The sequence below is a fragment of the Heptranchias perlo genome, chromosome 8 (assembly GCF_035084215.1).
Source record: "Heptranchias perlo isolate sHepPer1 chromosome 8, sHepPer1.hap1, whole genome shotgun sequence".
NCBI lineage: Eukaryota > Metazoa > Chordata > Chondrichthyes > Hexanchiformes > Hexanchidae > Heptranchias > Heptranchias perlo.
This window is the reverse complement of record NC_090332.1, coordinates 40530943-40553062: the sequence shown is the minus strand read 5'-3', so window position 1 is coordinate 40553062 and position 22120 is coordinate 40530943. Positions and strand designations below refer to the sequence as shown.

The following is a 22120-nucleotide window of genomic DNA, read 5'->3' as shown; positions in this document are numbered from 1 at the left end:
TTGAATTGTGTAGACTACTAATGTCCTAACATAGATTCATGTTGTGTGGGGAGTTAGCGAAGAGTTAACAGGGGCATCACAATTGACCTGTTTCGGTGGACTAAGTAGGGAAAAAATTAACCAGGATTTCGACTCCAAATCCCTAGCTATTGATCTGTGCTGGAATCACATACATGTGGCAATTGGATGAGGTGTACGTGGTAATTGGATGAGGAGAGGAGCAAGCATAGCTATAATGGTCACCACAGTCAAATAGCTGGCATCAACACTTGCTGTCTGAGTTTACACGCGGCAACTTGAATGAGGTACCAGAAAGCTACATGTGCCCATGTAACGTTGCCTTAAGGATTATTATAAATCTTGTTTGGGGGGGTGGGGAGGGGTGAGATGGGGTAAGTTCCTGGCTTTGATAATTTTAGTGAAAAAGTCAGCATGAGTAGTTCCTAAAATTAACAGAGAAATTTCACTCATTGGTGAATTACAAAGAAGCTCATGTAACCTCTGAGATGGACATGACTGACATGTAACAGCAGCCTCTAACTGTGAAACAGATTTAAATCATTCTTGCATAACAATATTCATTTTCACCCAGTGAGACTAAGCACACAGCAACTTTAACAGTGACCTGGACAAGGTAAACTGTTAGGTATATAGAATGAGTATAAACAAAGTCTACAATGATTTTTGAATTTTTAAATATATAAAAGGTGATGGGTTTAGTGAAGCTTTATAAAAGTATTCCCCTCCCCCATTATCTTTCCATTTTTCTCACATTGGACTAAAATCAACACTGTACTATGCCTAGTTTCTTGCATATCATCTGAAGGAGACCCAGATGTGACATTTTGATGGAAGTATGTGTCCTGACATTGCCAAAAGGAGATTGCAGCTCTTCACTGGCATTCAAATAAGTAACATCAAACCACTCCAGTAGAATCAAAAGCATAAAAATCACAGTAGCTGTTTTTAAAAAATTGAATGGAAAGTTGATGGTGCAAAAATTGAAGCCTATCTATTTTCAATGCCAGCAAATAAATGTATTACCCCCAAATAACTCAGGTTATATTGTCCATCAAAAAGTAATTTCAGAGTGGTCTTCACACAGGTGCTTATGGGAAGGTAGGGAAAATTTTGACTGTGGACTAAACCAGACATGGAAATAAAGATAAATGATGAGGTACTTTAAAAACCTTGTACTAACCCATTCTATTGACTTCCCCTTCAATACAGATTGAGTTCCCCTTCAACATAGACTTTGCTTATGCCCGTTCACTCTTTTTGATTAAGACATAATTCAGGCATGCAGAGATTTCATCCTTTAAAGATCACATCATGCAGGCCAACACCACCACCCAGGTTTATTATTTGTAGTTTGATAAAATAAAGGAAGGTGCACAGTTCTCAATGCAAACAGCATTTTAAGAGTGATTGTCAAATTTCAACTATTATGGATTTGAAATTTTGTTAAAAAAATAGAAAGCCGAAAGTCAAGAAAGTCACTCAAAGCCAATACAGTTATTTACCCCCAGAAACAGACAGACCCAAGGTCTTGTCCATCACTTGCTCTGTTGTTCATGTTGCTTGCTGCAGTGTCATCCTGACAACCTAGAGAGCAGCCAAGCTTCCAGCAGCTCTGCAGTTTCTATCTGGATAGGGTGGGTATCTTCAGAATCCAGTCATCCAAATTATTTGAATTGTAATTCCACTAGATTTAGCCACAGAAATTCAGATCACTCTTGGTTCTTGTGCTATCAATACTTTTCTCTCGTTTTTCTGAATCGTATTTGCAAGGTGGATGCAGCAGTCGACGGGTCACACAATGACCAGCATGTAATTAGCAATTTACTACAGCTAAGTATTTACTAGTGCTTTAGTTTTAATTAAAAGATGATCAAGGATGTGCACTCAGATGTGCAAACTCATACTAGTGTTGAAACAAATAAAGCCATAGAAAAGCTACGGGCAACATTTTGAATCCTTTTAAGCCAGAAGCAGGTGCTGTGTATGAATTCTCAGATCAAGTGGACTGCAAGCAATGTTTTGTTAATCTGATTGATTGTCTCCTCCTTTGCTTTCTAACTTTTTTTCATTTTGTTCACATTTAACAACTGTGGTTGGATTATCAAGATTGTATTGATAGCTCTCTAAACTATTCAAATATGACCTGTCAACTTTAAATATGCTACTTATTTTTAGAAAATGGGAAAGCAAAAATTAGCTGCTTTATTCCATTGGCATTTCACTCAAATCATCACTCATACTTTGCATCTGTTAACTTATTTTAAAGATTTTAGAAAAATATTGAGAAAACCACAGCGACAGCCCATCTCTAAACTTACAATGGTAAATATGCTTAAGTATTTTTATACCTCATTAAACCACTTTTACAATTTTTCAAATGTACATTCAGTAGTTAAACAATCTCTAAACTCAGTGTACAACTGAAAAATCAAGTTACAGCATTGACACACAAAAGAAAATTGGTTGTAACAAAATAATTTTCAACTATCATTCTCTCATGTTAATTTGGGGTTGTAGAGATTTCATATTAAAGCAATTTCTATTTAAACTGAGTTGCCCTTAAACAGTCTTCTGTGGCACATAACTGCTATATGATGTAATTCTAGCAGCCTCATTTGGTGACATTTTTCCCTGAATCACCATTTATCTCTGTCAATGCTTTTCTATAAAATTTGGTTGAATAAAAGGCTTCTTCAACATGCATAAAGTTTACATGGTCAAAGTTGACAGATCTGTAAAGTGCTGGTAATACAGAACATTTTAGTTCAACACAATGGTGCCCTCTACTGTAAGAAAATGATAGTTAATGGGCGACAGCAAGGAAGCTGATGAAATGGTGGACAAGACTAACAAATCAAACCAGTGTTAGTAATTTCAGTGAGAACACACAGACGGCGAGTTAAGACTAGAGAACATAACCTACTAATAAAGCCTTGGACCTTGACTGTTATATTTCTTGGTTTAGAAAATATAGATACATTATGGTATATATTGGAGCTCTGAAATAAAGGACTTTCAGGTTTCAGAACTATGAACATTTTTGCTATTGTGATCTTTGGCCTATTAGGTACAAATTTAATCACGGCAATGCTTAAAAAATGTACAGTTCTGATAGAGAGAAAAATATGTACAGAAAATAAGTAATGATTACGACAATGTTCTTTTGCAAACACTTAAACACAAGTTAACAAAGAAAACATTCAAATGCAATGTGAACTTTAATAATTAAGGCTTAAAACATGCTAAATGCATGCAAAAATAAACTACTACCATTATGAAACAGAAAAATGACAGGAGCTTGTTAATCTAGTGATAGTTACAACAGAATCAAAACAAACATCAGATTTGTTCCATTTTTAACAGTGTTACTGTGTGTTAGTAGCAATGCTTTAATGCTCAATTAGTTGATGGCTGACATTGTAACAACTGAATCAAAATTAATAAACATGCAGCAAGAACAGTCTGTTGCTTAAGATGAAAACAAAATGCATCAACTACCTTTGCGTGTATAGAACAATTGAGCTGGTTCAATAATAGATAACATTTTACAAATATGTATGAAAAAAAATCTGAAGACAAAAAAGTTTAAAATGGGCCTAAATTGAATTTCAATAAACATTATTTAAGGGGATATATATTGGCAAATCATACATACATTTGAGCAAGCTGCCTAAGATCGTTAAAATCAAACCAGACATGAACATTAAACACTTAATTTTTCAGAACTGACTGATGTTTACATATAAAAATTTAGAATAAGTTAAAATCACACTGCTTATACCTCATTAGTTGGAAGCTCAATTAATTAAAAATAGCTTTTCTTGTCTTACTGCTCTTAAACAGTCTAGATGCTGTTAAGGATAAAGTTAATTTATTAGCAGAATTTTTAGACTTCAACACAACTCGTTTAATAAAATTGTCAACACTTGGGACGTTTGTCATCATACAGTGCTTTATGAACCATTCACCAAAGCAGAGTTCCAGTACTGGTATGTCCATCACCATCAGTGCAGAAAAAAACACACAAAATATTAATACTACAATAATAAATCACTGCAAAGTACAGACTAGAAGGTATATGAAATGCAGAGAAATAAAGAATACTGACCACTTCATTTGAATCCGAGTTTATAGGAAAGTGCTAAGATGTGTATTTTAACTACATGGCAGAGTATGAAAAATAACAACTCATGATAACTCCATTACATCTACAAAATAAACTACGGAATATACCAGCACAGTAAATTAACACAACATTTAAGTTTTAGTCTTAGCTACTCAACATCAATTTAGAAAACGGTTTACACCTAGTTCTGTTGCTTTTTAATACTTGGTTAGAAAAAGTACATTAATAGCCCTGGGCACTGTTTAGTGATGTCAATATGCTGCTTGTGGACTTTGTTATTTCTATGTAAGATAGGACTTTGATGGTCATAGCTTGAATGAGTTGCTTCTAAACATGCTAGTAATTTGTTAATAAATCCTTCCCAGCTTATGTACTGACATGTTATCTCATAAATAGTGTCCAATGTCTTGCATTTGGAATAAAATACTTGGGTCATATTTTCCTCCATTCACTGTTAGCAAAAAGGTTAGTGTAATTTGAATGCAGGAAACCATTTTTTCCACTGACTTTAATCCCCTTATACAGTATATCCCTTTCCTTTCCAGCAGTGAATTTGAATTTTTTTAAAAAAGTAAAAACTGATTAGCTTTCCCTTGAAAACTCATGATGCTAAGTTAAAAATCACAATCAAAACTTACCTTTCTTTAAAAAAAAACTTCCAAAAGCCACCTGACACTTTGGAACAGCCAAAAGCATTACCACATCTCCTTTCCAGAATAACTTACGAATAAGTGGAAGTGCAAGGTGCTGAGTTTTGCTTTCCCTTGACTTCAGTAGCAGTCGAAAATAAAATGTATTCTTTTGATATTATCACCTCAAATGAATATTCTTTTTACACCTCTATAGTGTAAAAAGACTGCCTACTGGGAGAGCAGCAGACTCTTGTAGAAATATGTTGTGAGTCACCCCTCAACTCAGCACTCCAGTTGGAGTAGTGTTGGTCTCACAGCCCAGACTCTCAATAATGCACATCAGTTCAGGGTATGAGAACAGGGCAATAACTGCCACCACCATCACATCTGAGACAGCCACTGATCTTATTTTTAACAATTATTTTAAAACTTATTTTTTAAAAATTGAGGTTCATAAATTGAGGTTTACAAATACATTTCATGAGTCGTCTTGTAAATGGTATCAAAGAATTAAAGATTAAACCTTAGATAAGGACAACCCTGTGTTATACAAGATTTTTTTTACAAGTACAGAAATGTGCTTGTAGTAATTTATCTACCCAACGTTTCCTTACTGTGTACATCCAAATAAATGCTTCAAATAAACCTCCCTAATCCACCGTAGCAATTTTAAAAACAATCGACAGGTGGAACTGCAGGTAAGAGTCTTAGTACTCTCGAAGTCTTGCGGCAGCAACAACAGCAGTTGGCATCACTGAAGTGCATTCGCGAGGTTGAGAGCTACGTGGATAGCACGTTTCAGGAGGTGCTCACCCCGCAGCTTAAGAGAGTGCAGGCAGAAAGGGACTGGGTGACCTCCAGACAGACAAGGAGAATCAGGCAGGTAGTGCAGGAGTCCTGAGTGTATCTCGCTCTCTAACCAGTATTCAGTACTGAGGGAGAGGGTTCCTCTGGGGAGTGCAGCCAGAGCCAAGACCATAGCACCATGGGTGGCTCAGCTGTATAGGGGGGAGGAGAAAGGTCAGGAGAACAATAGTGATCGGGGATTCTATAGTTGGGGGAGCAGACAGGCTTTTCTGCGGCCGCAGACGTGATTCCAGGATTGTTTGTTGCCTCCCTGGTGCCAGAGTCAAGGATGTCACATATCAGTACCAACGACATAGCCAGAAAGAGGGATGAGGTCCTGCAGGCAGATTTTAAGGAGTTAGGAAAGAGATTAACAAGGAGGACCTCAAAGGTAGTAATCTCCGGATTACTCTCAAACTCCAAGTGCCACGCGCTAGTGAGTATAGAAATAGGAGGATGGAGCAGATGAATGCGTGGCTGGAGAGATGGTGCAGGAGGGAGGGCTTTAGATTCCTGGGGCATTGGGACCTCTACAGGCCAGACGGGTTGCATCTCAACAGAGCTGGGACCAATGTCCTCACGAAGGGGTTCGCTAGTGCTGTGTGGGGGTGGGGGGGGCGCGGTTTAAATTACTTTGGCAGGGGTTGGACACCAGGATGTAGCATTGAAAAGGAAAATCAAGGGGCACAAAGGATTGGGAGAGAATGATAGCACTAGAGCGAGAAATAGCACGGTATTAGGTGGGATCAGACTAGGAGAGTACAAGAAAGCCTAAGACTGTGTGTAAACGTACGAAGCGTGCTAAACAAGGTGGAGACCTGCAAGCGCAAATAGCCACATGGGAGTAAGATGTCGTGGCGATAACAGAGACCTGGCTCAAAAAAGGGCAGTATTGGGTACTAAATATTTCTGAATACAAGATGTTCAGGAAAGATAGGGAAGGGAAGAAAGTGGGGGGGGACGGGGGGACAGTATTGATTAAGGAGAATATTGCAGTGCTGGAGAGAGGATGTCCTGGAAGGGTCAAGGACAGAATCTATTTGGTTAGAATTAAGAAACAATAGAGGTGCCATTACACTACTGGGTATATTCTATAGGTCACCAACTAGTGGCAAGGATATAGTACCTATATAACGCAGTGTATTGGACATTTTCCATATTTTTGAATTTTTTTTTGGAAAAACATTGGCAGCTTTTTCTTTTACTCTTTCAGGTAAGCTTGCTTTTAAAACACTTCAAATAAATATTTGTTTCATGGCCGAGGCGGTAGAAGATGAAAGAAGGATAATGCCATAATGCCAGGGAGATCAAGAGGCCCCGACCATTTTGTAGGCTGTAACACACCTGCTTGCCGATGAGGACAAGTGCCTCGCCTTGCTACAGGTCCCACTGAATACCATGACATGCACACCCAATGTGTTTTTTTTCTTTTAAGTGCAAGGGACCACTGATGATTGCCACATGTACAACTTGAAGACCATGAGAATGTGGCAAGGCTTTCAACTGTATATGTCATCTTGACTACCTGTCCTGCTGAGATATGGGTATGCAAGAGATGCTATGAAAGAACTGTAAGGTTTTGTGAGGGCTTGGTGGGCCAGCAGTAAATGTGGAACAGACTGACAGGCTACACACTGTGGCATGTGTCATCTCCTTGTGAAGACGAAGTCCCGTCTTCACAGTGAGGACACCGTCCATTGTGTATGTGGCACTACCACCGTGCTAAATGGGATGGATTCAGAACAGATCTAGCAGCTCAAAACTGGGCATCCATGAGGTGCTGTGGGCCATCAGCAGCAGCAGAACTGTATTCCACCACAATCTGTAACCTCATGGCCCGGCATATCCCTCATTCTACCATTACCAACCAGGGGATCAACCCTGGTTCATTGAGGAGTGTAGAAGAGCATGGCAGGAACAGCACCAGGCATACCTAAAAATGAGGTGCCAACCTGGTGAAGCTACAACATAGGACTACATGCATGCTAAACAGCGGAAGCAGAATGCTACAGAGCTAAGTAGTCCCACAACCAACATATCAGATCAAAGCTCCGCAGTCCTGCCACATCCAGTCGTAAATGGTGGTGGACAATTAAACAACTAACGGGAGGAGGAGGGTCCGTGAACATCCCCATCCTCAATGATGGCAGAGCCCAGCAAGTGAGTGCAAAAGACAAGGCTGAAGCGTTTGCAACCATCTTCAGCCAGAAGTGCCGAGTAGATGATCCATCTCGGCCTCCTCCCGAGATCCCCACCATCGCAGAAGCCAGTCTTCAGCCAATTCGATTCACTCCATGTGATATCAAGAAATGGCTGAGCACACTGGATACAGCGAAGGCTATGGGCCCCGACAACATCACAGCTGTAGTGCTGAAGACTTGTGCTCCAGAACCAGCTGCGCCTCTGGCCAAGCTGTTCCAGTACCGCTACAACATTGGCATTTACCCAACAAAGTGGAAAATTGCCCAGGTATGTCCTGTCCACAAAAAGCAGAACAAATCCGCCAATTACTGCCCCATCAAACCACTCTCAATCATCAGCAAAATGATGGAAGGTGTCGTCGACAGTGCTATCAAGCTGCACTTACTCACCAATAACCTGCTCACCAATGCTCAGTTTGGGTTCCACCAGGACCACTCGGCTCCAGACCTCATTACAACCTTGGTCCAAACGTGGATAAAAGAGCTGAATTCCAGAGGTGAGGTGAGAGTGACTGCCCTTGACATCAAGGCAGCATTTGACAGAGTGTGGCATTAAGGAGCCCTAGTAAAATTGAAGTCAATGGGAATCAGGGGGAAAACATTCCAGTGGCTGGAGTCGTACCTCGCACAAAGGAAGATGATAGTGGTTGTTGGAGGCCAATCATCTCAGCCCCAGGACATTGCTGCAGGAGTTCTTCAGGGCAGTGTCCTAGGCCCAACCATCTTCAGCTGCTTCATCAATGACCTTCCCTCCATCATAAGGTCTGGAATGGGGACGTTCGCTGATGATTGCACAGCGTACAGTTCCATTCGGAACCCCTCAGATAATGAAACAGTCCAAGCCCGCATGCAGCAAGACCTGGACAACATCCAGGCTTGGGCTGATAAGTGGCAAGTAACATTCACGCAGACAAGTGCCAGGCAATGACCATCAGGCTCGAAGGGCCAAAGACCTACTCCTGCTCCTATTTTCTATGTTTCTATCTCCAACAAGAGAGAGTCTAACCACCCCCCCTTGATATTCAATGGCATTACCATCGCCAAATCCCCCATCAAAATTCTGGGGGTTACCATTGACCAGAAACTTAACTGGACCAGCCACGCACAAAAAGAATGGGGAGCTGACTTCGTCAGATTCATCAAGGTGAGCTAATTTTAACAACTTCACATATATGCCTTGCAAAGCTTGAACATTGCACTTGGAGCCTAATGAAAGTGGGGGAAGCTGAATTCAGACCATGCATGGTGAGGTCAAAAGATTAGACTATGTAATGTAGAGGCACAAAACAGAATCTACTTCTGACCCCCAGAATTGATGGCTGAGAGATGGATGTTCTGCTGCATGAAGCAGATGTGAGGAGAGTTGACCTGTTTGGCACTCCAGTGCACTCTCCCCAGAGGCTGCATAGGCAGGTCAGAGGCTGGGTATTCTGCAGCGAGTGACTCACCTCCTTACTCCCCAAAGCCCTTCTTTCATCTACAAGGCACAAGTTAGGAGTGTAATGGAATACTCTCCACTTGCCTGGATGAGTGCAGCTCCAACAACATTCAAGAAGCTCAACACCATCCAGGAAAAAGCAGCCCGCTTGATTGTTTAAGGTGGTGGCTGAGGTGCCACTCACTCCCTCCCTCTACCACCACCGCTCAGCAGCTGCAGTGTGTACCATCTACAAGATGCAGCTGCAGCAACTCGCCAAGGCTTCTTCGACAGCACCTCCCAAACCTGCAACCTCTCCCACCTAGAAGGACAAGGGCAGCAGATGCATGGGAACACCACCATCTGCACGTTCCCCTCCAAGTCACACACCATTCTGACTTGGAAATATATTGCCGTTCCTTCACCATCGCTGGGTCAAAGTCCTGGAGCTCCCTACCTGATGCTACTGTGGGAGTTCCTTCACTAATCGGACTGCAGCGGTTCAAGGTGGCGGCTCATCACCACCTTCTCAAGGGCAATTAGGGATGGGCAATAAATGCTGGCCTTGCCAGCGACACCCTAATGCCATGAATGAATATTGAATAATCTAAACTGGTTCATGGTACTGTTGGTTAATCTTGCCATGCCACATTCTTAAAGTGTGTCCTCTTCTTGTGCATCTATTTCCAGGTCCTTAAGGCACTGTAGAAAGTTCAGTTTGGCCACCACCTCCTGCCAGGCATGGTGCACTGCCATCCTCTGGGGAGAGTGCACTGGAGTGCCAAACAGGTCAACTCTCCTCACATCTGCTTCATGCAGCAGAACATCCATCTCACAGCCATCAATTCTGGAGGTCAGAAGTAGATTCTGTTTTGTGCCTCTACATTACATAGTCTAATCTTTTGACCTCACCATGCATGGTCTGAATTCAGCTTCCCCCACTTGCATTAGGCTCCAAGTGCAATGTTCAAGCTTTGCAAGGCATATATGTGAAGTTGTTAAAATTAGCAGACCTTGATGAATCTGACGAAGTCAGCTCCCCAATCTTTTTGTGCGTGTGTGCTCACGTGTGCAATGATCCTAAGGGCATTTTCCGCAGGATCTCAGAATTGACCCTTACCATCCTTAACTCAGAGGCATGTTCTTACTGTGAGAGGTGAATAATGTTCATTGTTGCGAAACAATCTTTTTCAAATTCACACTACTTTTTGTTAATCTAATTGATACAGGAAGCTCAGTTACATAACATAAAACACAGACAACAAAAACTCATTCCTTCCATAGACCATGTACAATTTGCTCTATTATGGACTCCATCCCAGCTATTTAATCTTCTGAAGGAAAGTTCTGGATAAATCCTCCCTAATAGTCTATAGTAATAAAACAAAATGCCAGAATATTTATCCTTTTCCACATCTCTACTATTCAAGCTTGGATGGCTGCCCTTCACAAACAAAACTTTCACCAGTTCCAGTGACACAGGAGCCAGTGTCTCATGAATTATTTATACTTATCCCTATAATTATAGTATAAAAATTGCTTGCATCAGGGATGAGTTATTTGACTAATCTATCACACAGCATGTCTACTTGAAAGCTTAAATTTCCACATTAAAATATTAGGTTTCTGTTGCTCTTCTCATGCACGGCTGTCAAAATAACTGGCTGACCATTAAATATGACAGAAGACCAAAAGCAGTATGAATGCTTGCGATGGATGGATACTCTTTAACTAGATTTTTCATGAAAGAAACTGATTTGGATAAATAAAGCAGGTGGAAAAAGCAGCAGTTAAATGGGAATGAATGCAAGGGTTAGTCTAAGAAGGTACATTTATTTTCATTCTGACTGGGTTGGATTTCACAATCCAGATTGAGCCCATTCATTGCCAGCTCGTCTGTTCTGAAAGTTTTTGTAGGTTTGGTAGTTTTGGGAGCGGTAACTAACCCGTGGGGACTCCTGGTCTGATGGTAATCCATTCTGAGAGATATGCTCCCCTTCTCTAGCCCCTTCCCTGGAAAAAAAACACAGAAGGAAAAGTCTCATGACAAAATGCACATTATCGAACAGCCACTGACAAACAAAACATTCTGACTATGAAGTGGATTTCTCTTCCCCTTATTATCTTTTGTACATAGTAAGACTGGAGAAGCTTATCAGGAGTATGAATTCCAGTCAAGACCAGGATTTGAATGTGGTTATCCTTAGGAGAACTTTAAAGCAGGAGAACTGTACCTTGATACACATGTAATCTTTTTTGGGGAAATACTTTTGTCAGATATTAAACATTAACATACTGCTGAGTATGTTAGAGGATAAAAGGTGCAGTGTTTTGTTCAATTTGCTACGTCTTTTAAACAACAATTTATATAGTGCCTTTAACATAGAAAAATATCCCAAGATGCTTCACAGAGGCATAATCAGAAAAAAATGGATGCCAAACAAAGGAATTATTAGGGGGGCTAAGCAAAGGCTTGGTCAAAGAGATGGGTTTTTAACAAGTTGTTAAAGGAGGAGAGGCGGGTGCAGAGGTATATGGGTTTAAGGACAGAATTCCAAAGCGTAGGAATTGGAGGAATGGAGATCTCGTGGGGGGTGGAGGGGGGGTGGGTGGAATTGTAGGGCTGGGGGAGATTAGAGATAGGGCAGGGCAAGGCCATGGAGGGATTTAAACTCAGGGATGAGAATTTTAAATTTGAAGTGTTGAGGGACCAGGAGGCAATGTAGGTGATGGGTGAGTGGGATTTAATGCGGGAGACGATATAAGCACCAGAGTTGGGATGAGATCAAGTTTATGGAGGGTGGAGTTTGCAGGATTGGAGGCCGGCCAGGAGAGCATTAGCATAGTTGAGTCTGGGCATGACAAAGGCATGTATGAGGGTTTCAGCACCAGATGGGCTGACGGCAGGCAATGTTTAAGAGGTGAAAGTAGCGGTCTGGATGATGGAGAGGATAAGAGGTTGAAAGCTTAGTTCAGGGTTGAATATGACACTGAGATTGTGAACAGTCTGGTTCAGCCTGAGACAGTGGCCATGGAATTGGTGGTGCAGAGTTTGTGGCAGGGGCCATTCCCAATGATGGACTGAAGGAAACAGTGGCTCATCCAAGGTTGGATGTCGGAGAAGGAGTCTGGCAACACAGAGGCAGTGGATGGGTTAAGAGGGTGGTGGAGTGACGAACCCGGTGTCATGGAGGTTGACCCCATATCTGCAGATGATATTACCAAGGGGCAGCATGTGGATGAGAAAGAGGAGAGTGCCAAGGATGGAGCCCTGTGGGATGCCGGAGCTAACGACGCAAGGGTGAGAAGAGAAGGCATTGTTGGAGATGTTCTGGCTATGATTGGATTGTTAAGAGTGGAACCGAAGGAGGGCAGTCCCACTAACACAAACAATGGAGGAGAGATGCTTCAGGAGGATGGAATGGTCGGCTGTGTACAAGGCTACAGAGCTCAAGGAAGATGACGAGGGATAATGCACCATGGTCACAATCGCAGAGGATGTTATTTGTGACTATCGTTAGGTCTGTTTCAGTGCTGCAGAAATCTGATTGGAGAGGTTCAAACACAGAGATGGGCATGGATTTGGGAAGCAATAACACATTCAAGGATTTTGGAGAGCAGAGTAAAGGGAGGTTGGAGATGGAGTAGTTTGCAAGGGCGAGGGGTTGAGGTTGGGCTTTTGGAGGAGGGGCACAATACCCAAGAGGGAACAATGTTATTAAAGTACATTCTTGAACAGGAAAAATCTGAGGAAGCCCTGACGAGAAGCTCAGAGCTTAGACCATCTAGCCCAACTGCAAAAATCCAAGGAGATAGTCAACATGCAATTAAGACCTCAACCATAACTCCTAGGGGCTGAATAAAGCCACTGACTGATGCACAATCTTGAAAATTGTCCTAATTATCTCAATTTCCTAGTACTAAGCAGAAGCTACTGACCGCTGCTTAAAAAAAACATGAATTAAAAAAATCCAAATTGCAGCCTTATGCATTATTTCATCCTGAGAGTGGGCATCTGGGGGGTGAAATTTCTTCTGTCAATAATTTTAGCGAAAAAGTCAGCTTGCATACAAAGGGGAACATAATTTTAGTAAAAAGAAGTTAACAGGAAAAATATCACCCCCCCTCCCCCATTAGTGTTTAGAAACTGCTTAACTTCTGAGCATTCTTCAGATTCTCCTGCAGTAATAAGTGTGGTAACTAGTTAGTGTGTTATAGTGTAACTAATTATTTTCTAAGGAGCTAAAGCTTTTTAACAGGTTTTATTTCAAACCTCCTTTAGTGCCTTACCACTGTTGTGGTGATTTAGACTCGTCGGAAGGCTGCGGGGTTGGCTGTGGTGATGGTTGTCTCTTCCTCTCCTCCTCTTCCTGCCTCCTACGTACTTCAAGCAACTCCAGCTGTAGGGATACAGAATGTAAGTGTTACATTTGTGAAACCACAAATCTTAAAGCAACTTGATTTTTTTTTAAAGTCTATATTCTGTAATTTCATCAATTTGTTTTATGTGCAATGTAATCACATATTCTGGCATGGGTGGAGGATTGGTTATCTAACAGGAAGCAGAGAGTTGGGATAAATGGTTCATTCTCGGACTGGCAACCAGTAGCCAGTGGTGTTCCGCAGGTGTCGGTGCTGGGTCCCCAACTCTTTACAATCTATATTAACGATTTGGAGGAGGGGACAGAGTGTTACATATCAAAGTATGCAGATGATACAAAGATGGGAGGGAAAGTGGAGAGTGAGGAGGACATAAAAAACCTACAGGGGGATATAGACAGGCTGGGTGAGTGGGCGGAGATTTGGCAGATGCAATACAATATTGGAAAATGTGAGGTTATGCACTTTGGCAGGAAAAATCAGAGAGCAAGTTATTATCTTAATGGCGAGAAACTGGAAAGTACTGCAGTACAAAGGGATCTGGGGGTCCTAGTGCAAGAAAATCAAAAAGTTAGTATGCAGGTGCAGCAGGTGATCAAGAAGGCCAACGGAATGTTGGCTTTTATTGCTAGGGGGATAGAATATAAAAACAGGGAGGTATTGCTGCAGTTATATAAAGGTATTGGTGAGACCGCATCTGGAATACTGCATACGGTTTTGGTCTCCATACTTAAGAAAAGACATACTTGCTCTCGAGGCAGTACAAAGAAGGTTCACTCGGTTAATCCCGGGGATGAGGGGGCGGACATATGAGGAGAGGTTGAGTAGATTGGGACTCTACTCATTGGAGTTCAGAAGAATGAGAGGCGATCTTATTGAAACATATAAGATTGTGAAGGGGCTTGATCGGGTGGATGCGGTAAGGATGTTCCCAAGGATGGGTGAAACTAGAACTAGGGGGCATAATCTTAGAATAAGGGGCTGCTCTTTCAAAACTGAGATGAGGAGAAACTTCTTCACTCAGAGGGTAGTGGGTCTGTGGAATTTGCTGCCCCAGGAAGCTGTGGAAGCTACATCATTAAATAAATTTAAAACAGAAATAGACAGTTTCCTAGAAGTAAAGGGAATTAGGGGTTACGGGGAGCGGGCAGGAAACTGGACATGAATTTAGATTTGAGGTTAGGATCAGATCAGTCATGATCTTATTGAATGGCGGAGCAGGCTCGAGGGGCCGATTGGCCTACTCCTGCTCCTATTTCTTATGTTCTTATTACATCTAAGTGATGAATTATGCTAAATGTATGAATTAATTAGAAAATAGTCAAGATATAAGCTTTTTTGCATGACCAAATTATAATTTCTGAACTTACTAAAAAAAAGTTCTCAGGAGCCTGCCTCTGCCCAACTGCTGCAAAACCCTAATCCACATCTTTATCACCTTGAGGCTTGACTTCTGTAACAACCTTCTCACTTCCACAAACAACTTAATCAGAACGTTATGACCCTCTTTGCTTGCTCAAGGTCCTGCACTTCCATCATTCTATCCTTGTCAAGCTATACTGCCCCCAAGTGAATTGATTTCAAAATCCTCATCCTCACCTTGAAATCTTTCCCTAGCTTCACCCCTCTACCTCAGGGATCTCCACCAGCCATACTTAGCCCATGCATTCTCCACTCCTCTGACATTGGTTTACTCCTCACTTTCGCTATGCCTCTATTCTCTGGTAGTCCCCCTCTCCCACTCCAACCTCTCCACCTTGCTACCTCCCTCCCTGATTTCAAAAGTCCGAAATCCCTTTACTTTGACAGTGCTTCCAATCCACCAGCAACCTTTTGGCTTCTCTTTCTCCTCTCCTGCTGGATGCCTGTGTTGTGCAAAAATGATCTGAGACGTCTTGAATGTCTACCTTTCTTACTCCACAAAGATGAGATTCAATAAATAGTTACAAGCCAATGTTCAAGTATAAAAAACAGTGCATTCAGATCATTAAAGCACAAAACCCATTTTATGACTATCTTGTATGAATTTGTATTTATGATTAAGATATTTACATTTATTCAGTATTATCATGTCATTGAAATCTCTTAAATTGCTTCACACAATGAATTGCTTTTTGAATACAATAACTGACATGGACACCAGACATGTCCCATAAACTGCAATGAGATGAATGATGAGTTAATCTGAGGTGTTTTTTTTATGGTGTTGGTTCAGGGATGAATGTTGGTGAGGACATCAGAAGAATGTCTTGCTATTCTTCAAATATTTGACAATGGATTTTTAACATCCATCTGAAGAAACGCACCTCAATACAGGACAGAAGCTAAATTTAGTCTAAATTAAGGCATTTGACTCAAACCCATAACCTTCAAACCCAGAAACGAGAATGCTACCAACTAAACCAAGCTGACAAGTAAACTCAATTGCTAAAGAAAACACGGGCGTCAGTGCAGATCCAGTTCTCCCATCATTTCATAAATTTTATAAAGATGAAATTTTTAATATACTCACGGTCGTCAGTCTTTCCAATGCTGAAAACCTTTCATCCCATGTAGCTGCTGATTTCTCAAATGCCTCATGCCTCTTAATCAGTTTCTCCACCTCATCCACACTCTGACCCACTTCTCGACTGGACAGGTATGGCTCTTGGCCTAAAAGCCAGGCTTCTGCCACACCTGCATCTCTGGCAAACTGATGCACTTCCAAAACTAATCAAACAAACAACATTCATGAGGCGACTTCACAAATTGAAGATAGAACGCAGTGGGAAAACTATCAAATTCATAGAATTCCAATTAACATCATATGCAACTCTCACAGACAAAACACTCAGAAAATACTTAAGGCCTCTATCAAAAATTTGCAATGTACTGTCAGAAAGTTTGACTAAAAAGTTCCTAGAAAGAACTTGATTTTAGGAAAATGTGCATGCGTTAACATGTTCACCAAAATATGCACTGTTAAATAGGATTTCTGTCATGCAACAGGAATAGTAAGTATATTTACCTAGTCTGAGCCACTCCCATCTGTCCTCCCACTTGTCAATCATTTCTTTCCTTTTATCCGTTAGCTGCAACAACTTCTCTTTAATCTGTATATGAAGAGTGTTAATTTGAGGAGAGGTAAGATAATCTTTATTGTTTTTAACTTTGCATTTAACAAGGTCCTCTTCTCCCTCAGCTTACAATCATGAAGTACTCATTTGAAAATTGAGGTAAATATCTATGCAAATATTGAACTTAATAAAAGATCAGTCCTCTTTTCCTCAAATATTAATATGGATCGCGAAACATTTCTACAAATAAACCCTTAAATTGGAACCTTTCTTTTCCTGAATTTCTGATACATCTTTACTCTGCATCTGGCAATATTTTACACTTTGGAGTACTTGACACGCACACTCAGTGTCCAAAGTAGAAAGTATTCCATTCCCCAATACTGATCTTTCTCACATCTTCATAAGTTCAAAAATTCAATAAAACAGTGTAAAGAACGTAACTAGAATTCTCTCGAGTTCCAATAATCCAGTAAAACCAACAATGTTATTATTGTTTCTATTTAGAGTGACTGGACAATTCAAACATAGTGAAAGTTGCCAAAATGCAGCAATTAAAAATGCAGCCAGCAGTCCTAATGTCAAGGCTGGGCATGATTTGTTGATAAAGGGAATGCTACCTCTTCTGATGCATAGTGCTTTCTTGCCAGGAGAGACTTGCCAAGTTCAATGCACGTTGTGAAACTGTCATTGCGGGCATCAATTTCAGCCTTGATGCCTTGGTGATTGTTCATGAGCAATTCCACTGACGAAACATCTCTGAAAGAAGAAAAATTATATACTCTAATTATTAACTTACAGCTGTACAGCGCTTTTAACGTAGTAAGGCACTTCACAGGAGTGTAATTAGTCAAAAATTGACACAAGTACTGAAAGAGATGGGGGACAGGGTCACAGAACATGTGCAGTACAGAATATTAGGTAATTCTCACTAACAATTCTCTTTCTCTGTCTGTCTTTCCCTCTGCTAACTTGGCACATTAATTTTACCTTGGTTTTTCCTGGGTCTCAATTTGCCGAATAACATCTTCCATCCAAAGCATCAGATCGCGCACCATGCTAAAGAAGCGGAACTTGTCACCAGTGTCAAAAAGCTTTGCCCTCCTAGCCTCACATGCATCAAGAAGTGTTTTCCATGCCTCCAAAACTTCTGCTTCACGCTTCTGAATGTCATCAGCCTTATCACCAGCATAAGCAGCCTGGAGACGGGCAGCGTCCTCCTGCAGCTGCCTTACCTGTAACATAACCATATATCAGCATTGTACAACAATAATTTATTCTTTCTTATCCTCATTAGCTTTGCTTAGTTACCATAATGCCTCTAACCCAACTATGCAAAAGCTAACAAAACCAATTACAAATTAAACCAGTAGCTTCGAGCAACAGATAGCTAGGGACCAAAGGATGTCACGCCTGCTAATTTTGTACAGTTCCTCGCTTCCAATTTCAAAGTAGCACTGTGAAAATCGTGGAGCGGGTTACCCACTCACTGCTTTGCCTGGGGATGCAGGGCGATAAAAGGAAGAAGAGAAATACCCTTTTTAATAAAAAAAAGCATAATTCTCATCCTCATTCTGTTATCGAGCGGCAATGGCAGAGGTCTAGTAGCAGATCTTCCGAATGGTCATCTAGGCTGGATATTCTGTGCCACCTGGGAGATTTGAAAGGAAGACAAGAAAATAAACTTTTTTTAAAAAAATAAAATGTGCCAAAGCCAGAGAAATTGAATGAAAGGAGGCAGTCTCTCTCGTGACTGAACTTCATGTCCAGTAATGGTCTGTATACTAAAATCTATAATGGGTCTTGTAATAAATCACCATTACATCACACAGTACCTACATTGTGTAGCGATCTTCAAAAGTATTAGTGATACCACATTTACTTTGAAGGTCCAATTATGGAAAATAAATTTGCAACCATATTATGGCCTCTAGAATATTCCATTAAAAGGGAATAAACCAAGCTATGGCTGTCATCTTATTAGTATTAACAGTACTGAGGATGTTTGGAAACTCAGTATACCAGGTTATGAGGTCTACAGGAAGGTCAGGGAAACTGGTAGAGGGGGAGGAGTGGCCTTAGTGATCAGAGAGGATATAACGAGAGGTAATCAGGCAGTGGAGACTTTATGGATAGAATTAAGAAATAGAAAAGGATTTAAGATTGTAGTGGGAGTTGTGTAGGCCCCCTGGTAGCAGCTGTGAAGTGGCAGAATGTATAAATACAGAGATTAGACAGGCATATAGCAAAGGCAGAGTGGTTTTAATGGACAATTTTAACTTTCGTATAGATTGGGATAAGCAGACGAGCTCATGTCAGAAAGGTAGTGAATTTCTTGTGTGTTCAGGATGGCTTTCTGCAACAATATGTCCTAGAACCAACAAAGGGGCAGGCCATATTAGATTTAATAATGAATAATGAGCAAGATTTAGTTAATAGCCTAACGGTGCATGAACATTTATCTAATAGCGATCATAATATGATCAAGTTCAACGTTGTGTTTGAAAGGGAGAAACCCGTAACAGCTACTATGATTCTAAATTTAGGTAAGGTCGACTTCAACAGGACGAGATGGAGACTGTCCACAGTAAATTGGGCAAATCTGCTAATGGGTAAAGCGACAGAAGATCGGTGGGAAGTGTTCAAAAAAGAATTTAACGTGATACAGAACCAGTTTATACCCTTAAGGGGCAAGAGCTCTTACTTGCCAAAAAAAACAGCCAGGGACGACAAGAGGTGAGGGATAACATAAAACTAAAAGAATAGCACAGATCCTGGCATCTGGGAGAGATACGAAGAACAGCAAAGGGTGACAGAACAGATAGTAAGAGCTACAAAAAGGGAGTATGAAAAGAAATTTGCAAGGGATATCAAAAAAATTTTTACAATTATATTAGAAAAAAAAAGAGGGTGGTCAAGAGCAATGTAGGCCTCTTAAAAACTGATAATGGTGATATTGTAAATGAAAATAAGGAGAAGACGGACATGTTAAATAATTACTTTGCGTCAGTATCTACAGGAGAAGAAAAGGATTGCATGCCGGACACCTCAAGGAAACTAATTTTGAATCAGGGACGGGGACCTCACCATAATTAACGTAAGCATATTAACAGTAATGAAGAAAATAATGGTACTAAAGAGTGACAAATCCCCAGAACCAAATGGTTTCCATCCCAGGATTTTAAAGGAAGTAGGTGAGAACATTGCAGAATCCCTAATTATAATCTTCCAAAGTTCTCTCGATTCAGGGACCATTACTTTAGACTGGAAAATTGCCTATGTCACTCCGCTATTTAAGAAAGGTGAGAGAGGGAAACCAAGGAATCATAGACCAGTTTGTCTAACATCCGTCGTCGGGAAATTACTAGCGTCGATAATTAAGGATAGAGTGACTGAACACCTTGAAAATTTTCAGCTGATTAGAGAGAGCCAGCATGGATTTGTAAAGAGTAGGTCATGCCTGATGAAATTTGATTGAATTTTTTGAAGAGGTGACTGAAGTAGTGAACAGGGAAATGTCTATGGATGTTGTTTATATGGACTTCCAGAAGGCATTCGATAAACTCTCTCATAGGAGACTGTTAGCTAAAGTCGAAGTTCATGGAATTGGAGGCAAATTATTGACCTGGTTAGGAAATTGGCTGAGTGGCAGGAGACAGAGAGTAGAGATAATGGGCAGATAGTCAAATTGGCAGGATGTGACTACTGGTGTCCCACAGGGATCTGTGTTGGGGCCTCAACTATTCACTGTATTTATTAATGACTTTAGATGACCGGATAAAGAGCCACATATCCAAGTTTGCCAATGACACAAAAACATTTGCCTGAGGAAGGAGAAAATCTCCGAAAGCTTGTGAATTTAAAATAAAATTGCTGGACTATAACTTGGTGTTGTAAAATTGTTTACAATTGTCAACCCCAGTCCATCACCGGCATCTCCACATCACAAAAATAGGCAGCATTGTAAGCAGTGTAGATGGAAGCATAAAATTCGAGACATATTAATAGGTTAAGTAAATGGGTGAAACTGTGGCAAATCGATTTCAATGCAGGCAAGTGTGAGGTTATCCACTTTGGATCTAAAAAGGACAGATCAGAGTACTTTCTAAATGGTGAAAAGCTCGAAACAGTGGAGGGCCAAAAGATCATTAATATGTTAGGGACAGGTACAGAAAATAATCAACAAGGTTAATGGAATGCTGGCCTTTATATCTGGAGGACTAGAATACAAGGGAATAGAAGTTATGCTGCAGCCCTGGTTAAACCACACCTGGAGTACTGTGTTCATTTCTGGGCACCACACCTTAGAAAGGATATATTGGCCTCGGAGGGAGTGCAGTGTAGATTTACTAGAATGATACTGCACTCCAAGGGTTAAATTACAAGGAGATTTTACACAAACAAGGGTTGTATTCCCTGGCATTTAGAAGATTATGGGGTGATTTGATCAAAGTTTTCAAGATATTAAGGGGAACTGATAAGGTAGATAGAGAGAAACTATTTCTGCTGGTTGGTGAGTCTAGGACTAGGGGACATAGCCCAAAAATTAGAGCCAGGACTTTCAGGAGTGAAGTTAGGAAACACTTCTAAACGCAAAGGGTGGTAGAAGTTTGGAACTCTCTTCTGCAAACAGCAGTTGATACGAGCTCAATTATTAATTTTAAATCTGAGATTGATAGATTTTTGTTAACCAAAGATATTAAGGGATATGGGGCTAAGGTGGGTATATGGAGTTAAGTCACAGATCAGCCATGATCTCCCTGAATGGCGGAACAGGCTCGCGGGGCTAAATGGCCTACCCCTGTTCCTAAGTTTGATATTCTACCTGAGTACCAAGAGCCTGAATGTCATGTTCAAATGTTGTATGCATTCTCTGCAATGTTTCCACAGTGTTCTGATCTCGCCCTAGTTCCTCTGGAAGCTTCTTGTGTTTGTCTTGAATTCGTCCAAGGATCTCCTTAGCATCATGGTAAAATTTGTGCAGTTCATAAGAGGCTGCCAGAATCTGTGTTCTGGTGTCAATAAGCTCAAGGAGATCTGCCCAAGCCTCATTGAGTCCATCTTTCCATTCAGCAATTGTGGCAGCATCAGAATGTCCAGAATTGATCAACTCATCTGCCATATGATTCACACTATCGACACGCTCCTGACCAATGTTACCAGTATCACGGGCAAATTCACGGAACCTCTCTTGTAGCATCTGAAAAGAAATATCACTTATTAAATCAAGAATAATAGAGTAAGTTTTTCCAATTTAGTTGCTTAGCTCAAACTCTTAAACATTTTAAATAAATCTCAATATATTTTAGTAAAACACTAATGGATGATCTCCTGAGGTGCTGTACATGAGGAGTTGAGACCAAGTGTAATTTTCAGGTGAAGTTGGGTTGGAGGGCATGCAGATGTAATTCAGTCGCCATTTTAAAATGCATATATGCTGT

General features: G+C 40.8%; 1 protein-coding gene across 2 annotated transcripts in view; it reads right to left on the bottom strand.

Annotated features, from left to right (window-relative positions):
* The window catches only part of sptbn1 (spectrin, beta, non-erythrocytic 1), a 223920-nt gene that overhangs the window by 6704 nt on the left and 195096 nt on the right, over positions 1 to 22120 (bottom strand). For both annotated transcript variants that reach the window (XM_067989007.1, XM_067989008.1), the window contains 7 exons: positions 21505 to 21879; positions 17670 to 17914; positions 17300 to 17438; positions 16631 to 16715; positions 16136 to 16332; positions 13534 to 13643; positions 11190 to 11256 (listed from right to left, as the gene is read on the bottom strand). In XM_067989007.1, the coding sequence (XP_067845108.1) occupies positions 11190 to 11256; positions 13534 to 13643; positions 16136 to 16332; positions 16631 to 16715; positions 17300 to 17438; positions 17670 to 17914; positions 21505 to 21879 (1218 nt within the window). The remainder of the gene's footprint in view (positions 1 to 11189; positions 11257 to 13533; positions 13644 to 16135; positions 16333 to 16630; positions 16716 to 17299; positions 17439 to 17669; positions 17915 to 21504; positions 21880 to 22120) is intronic.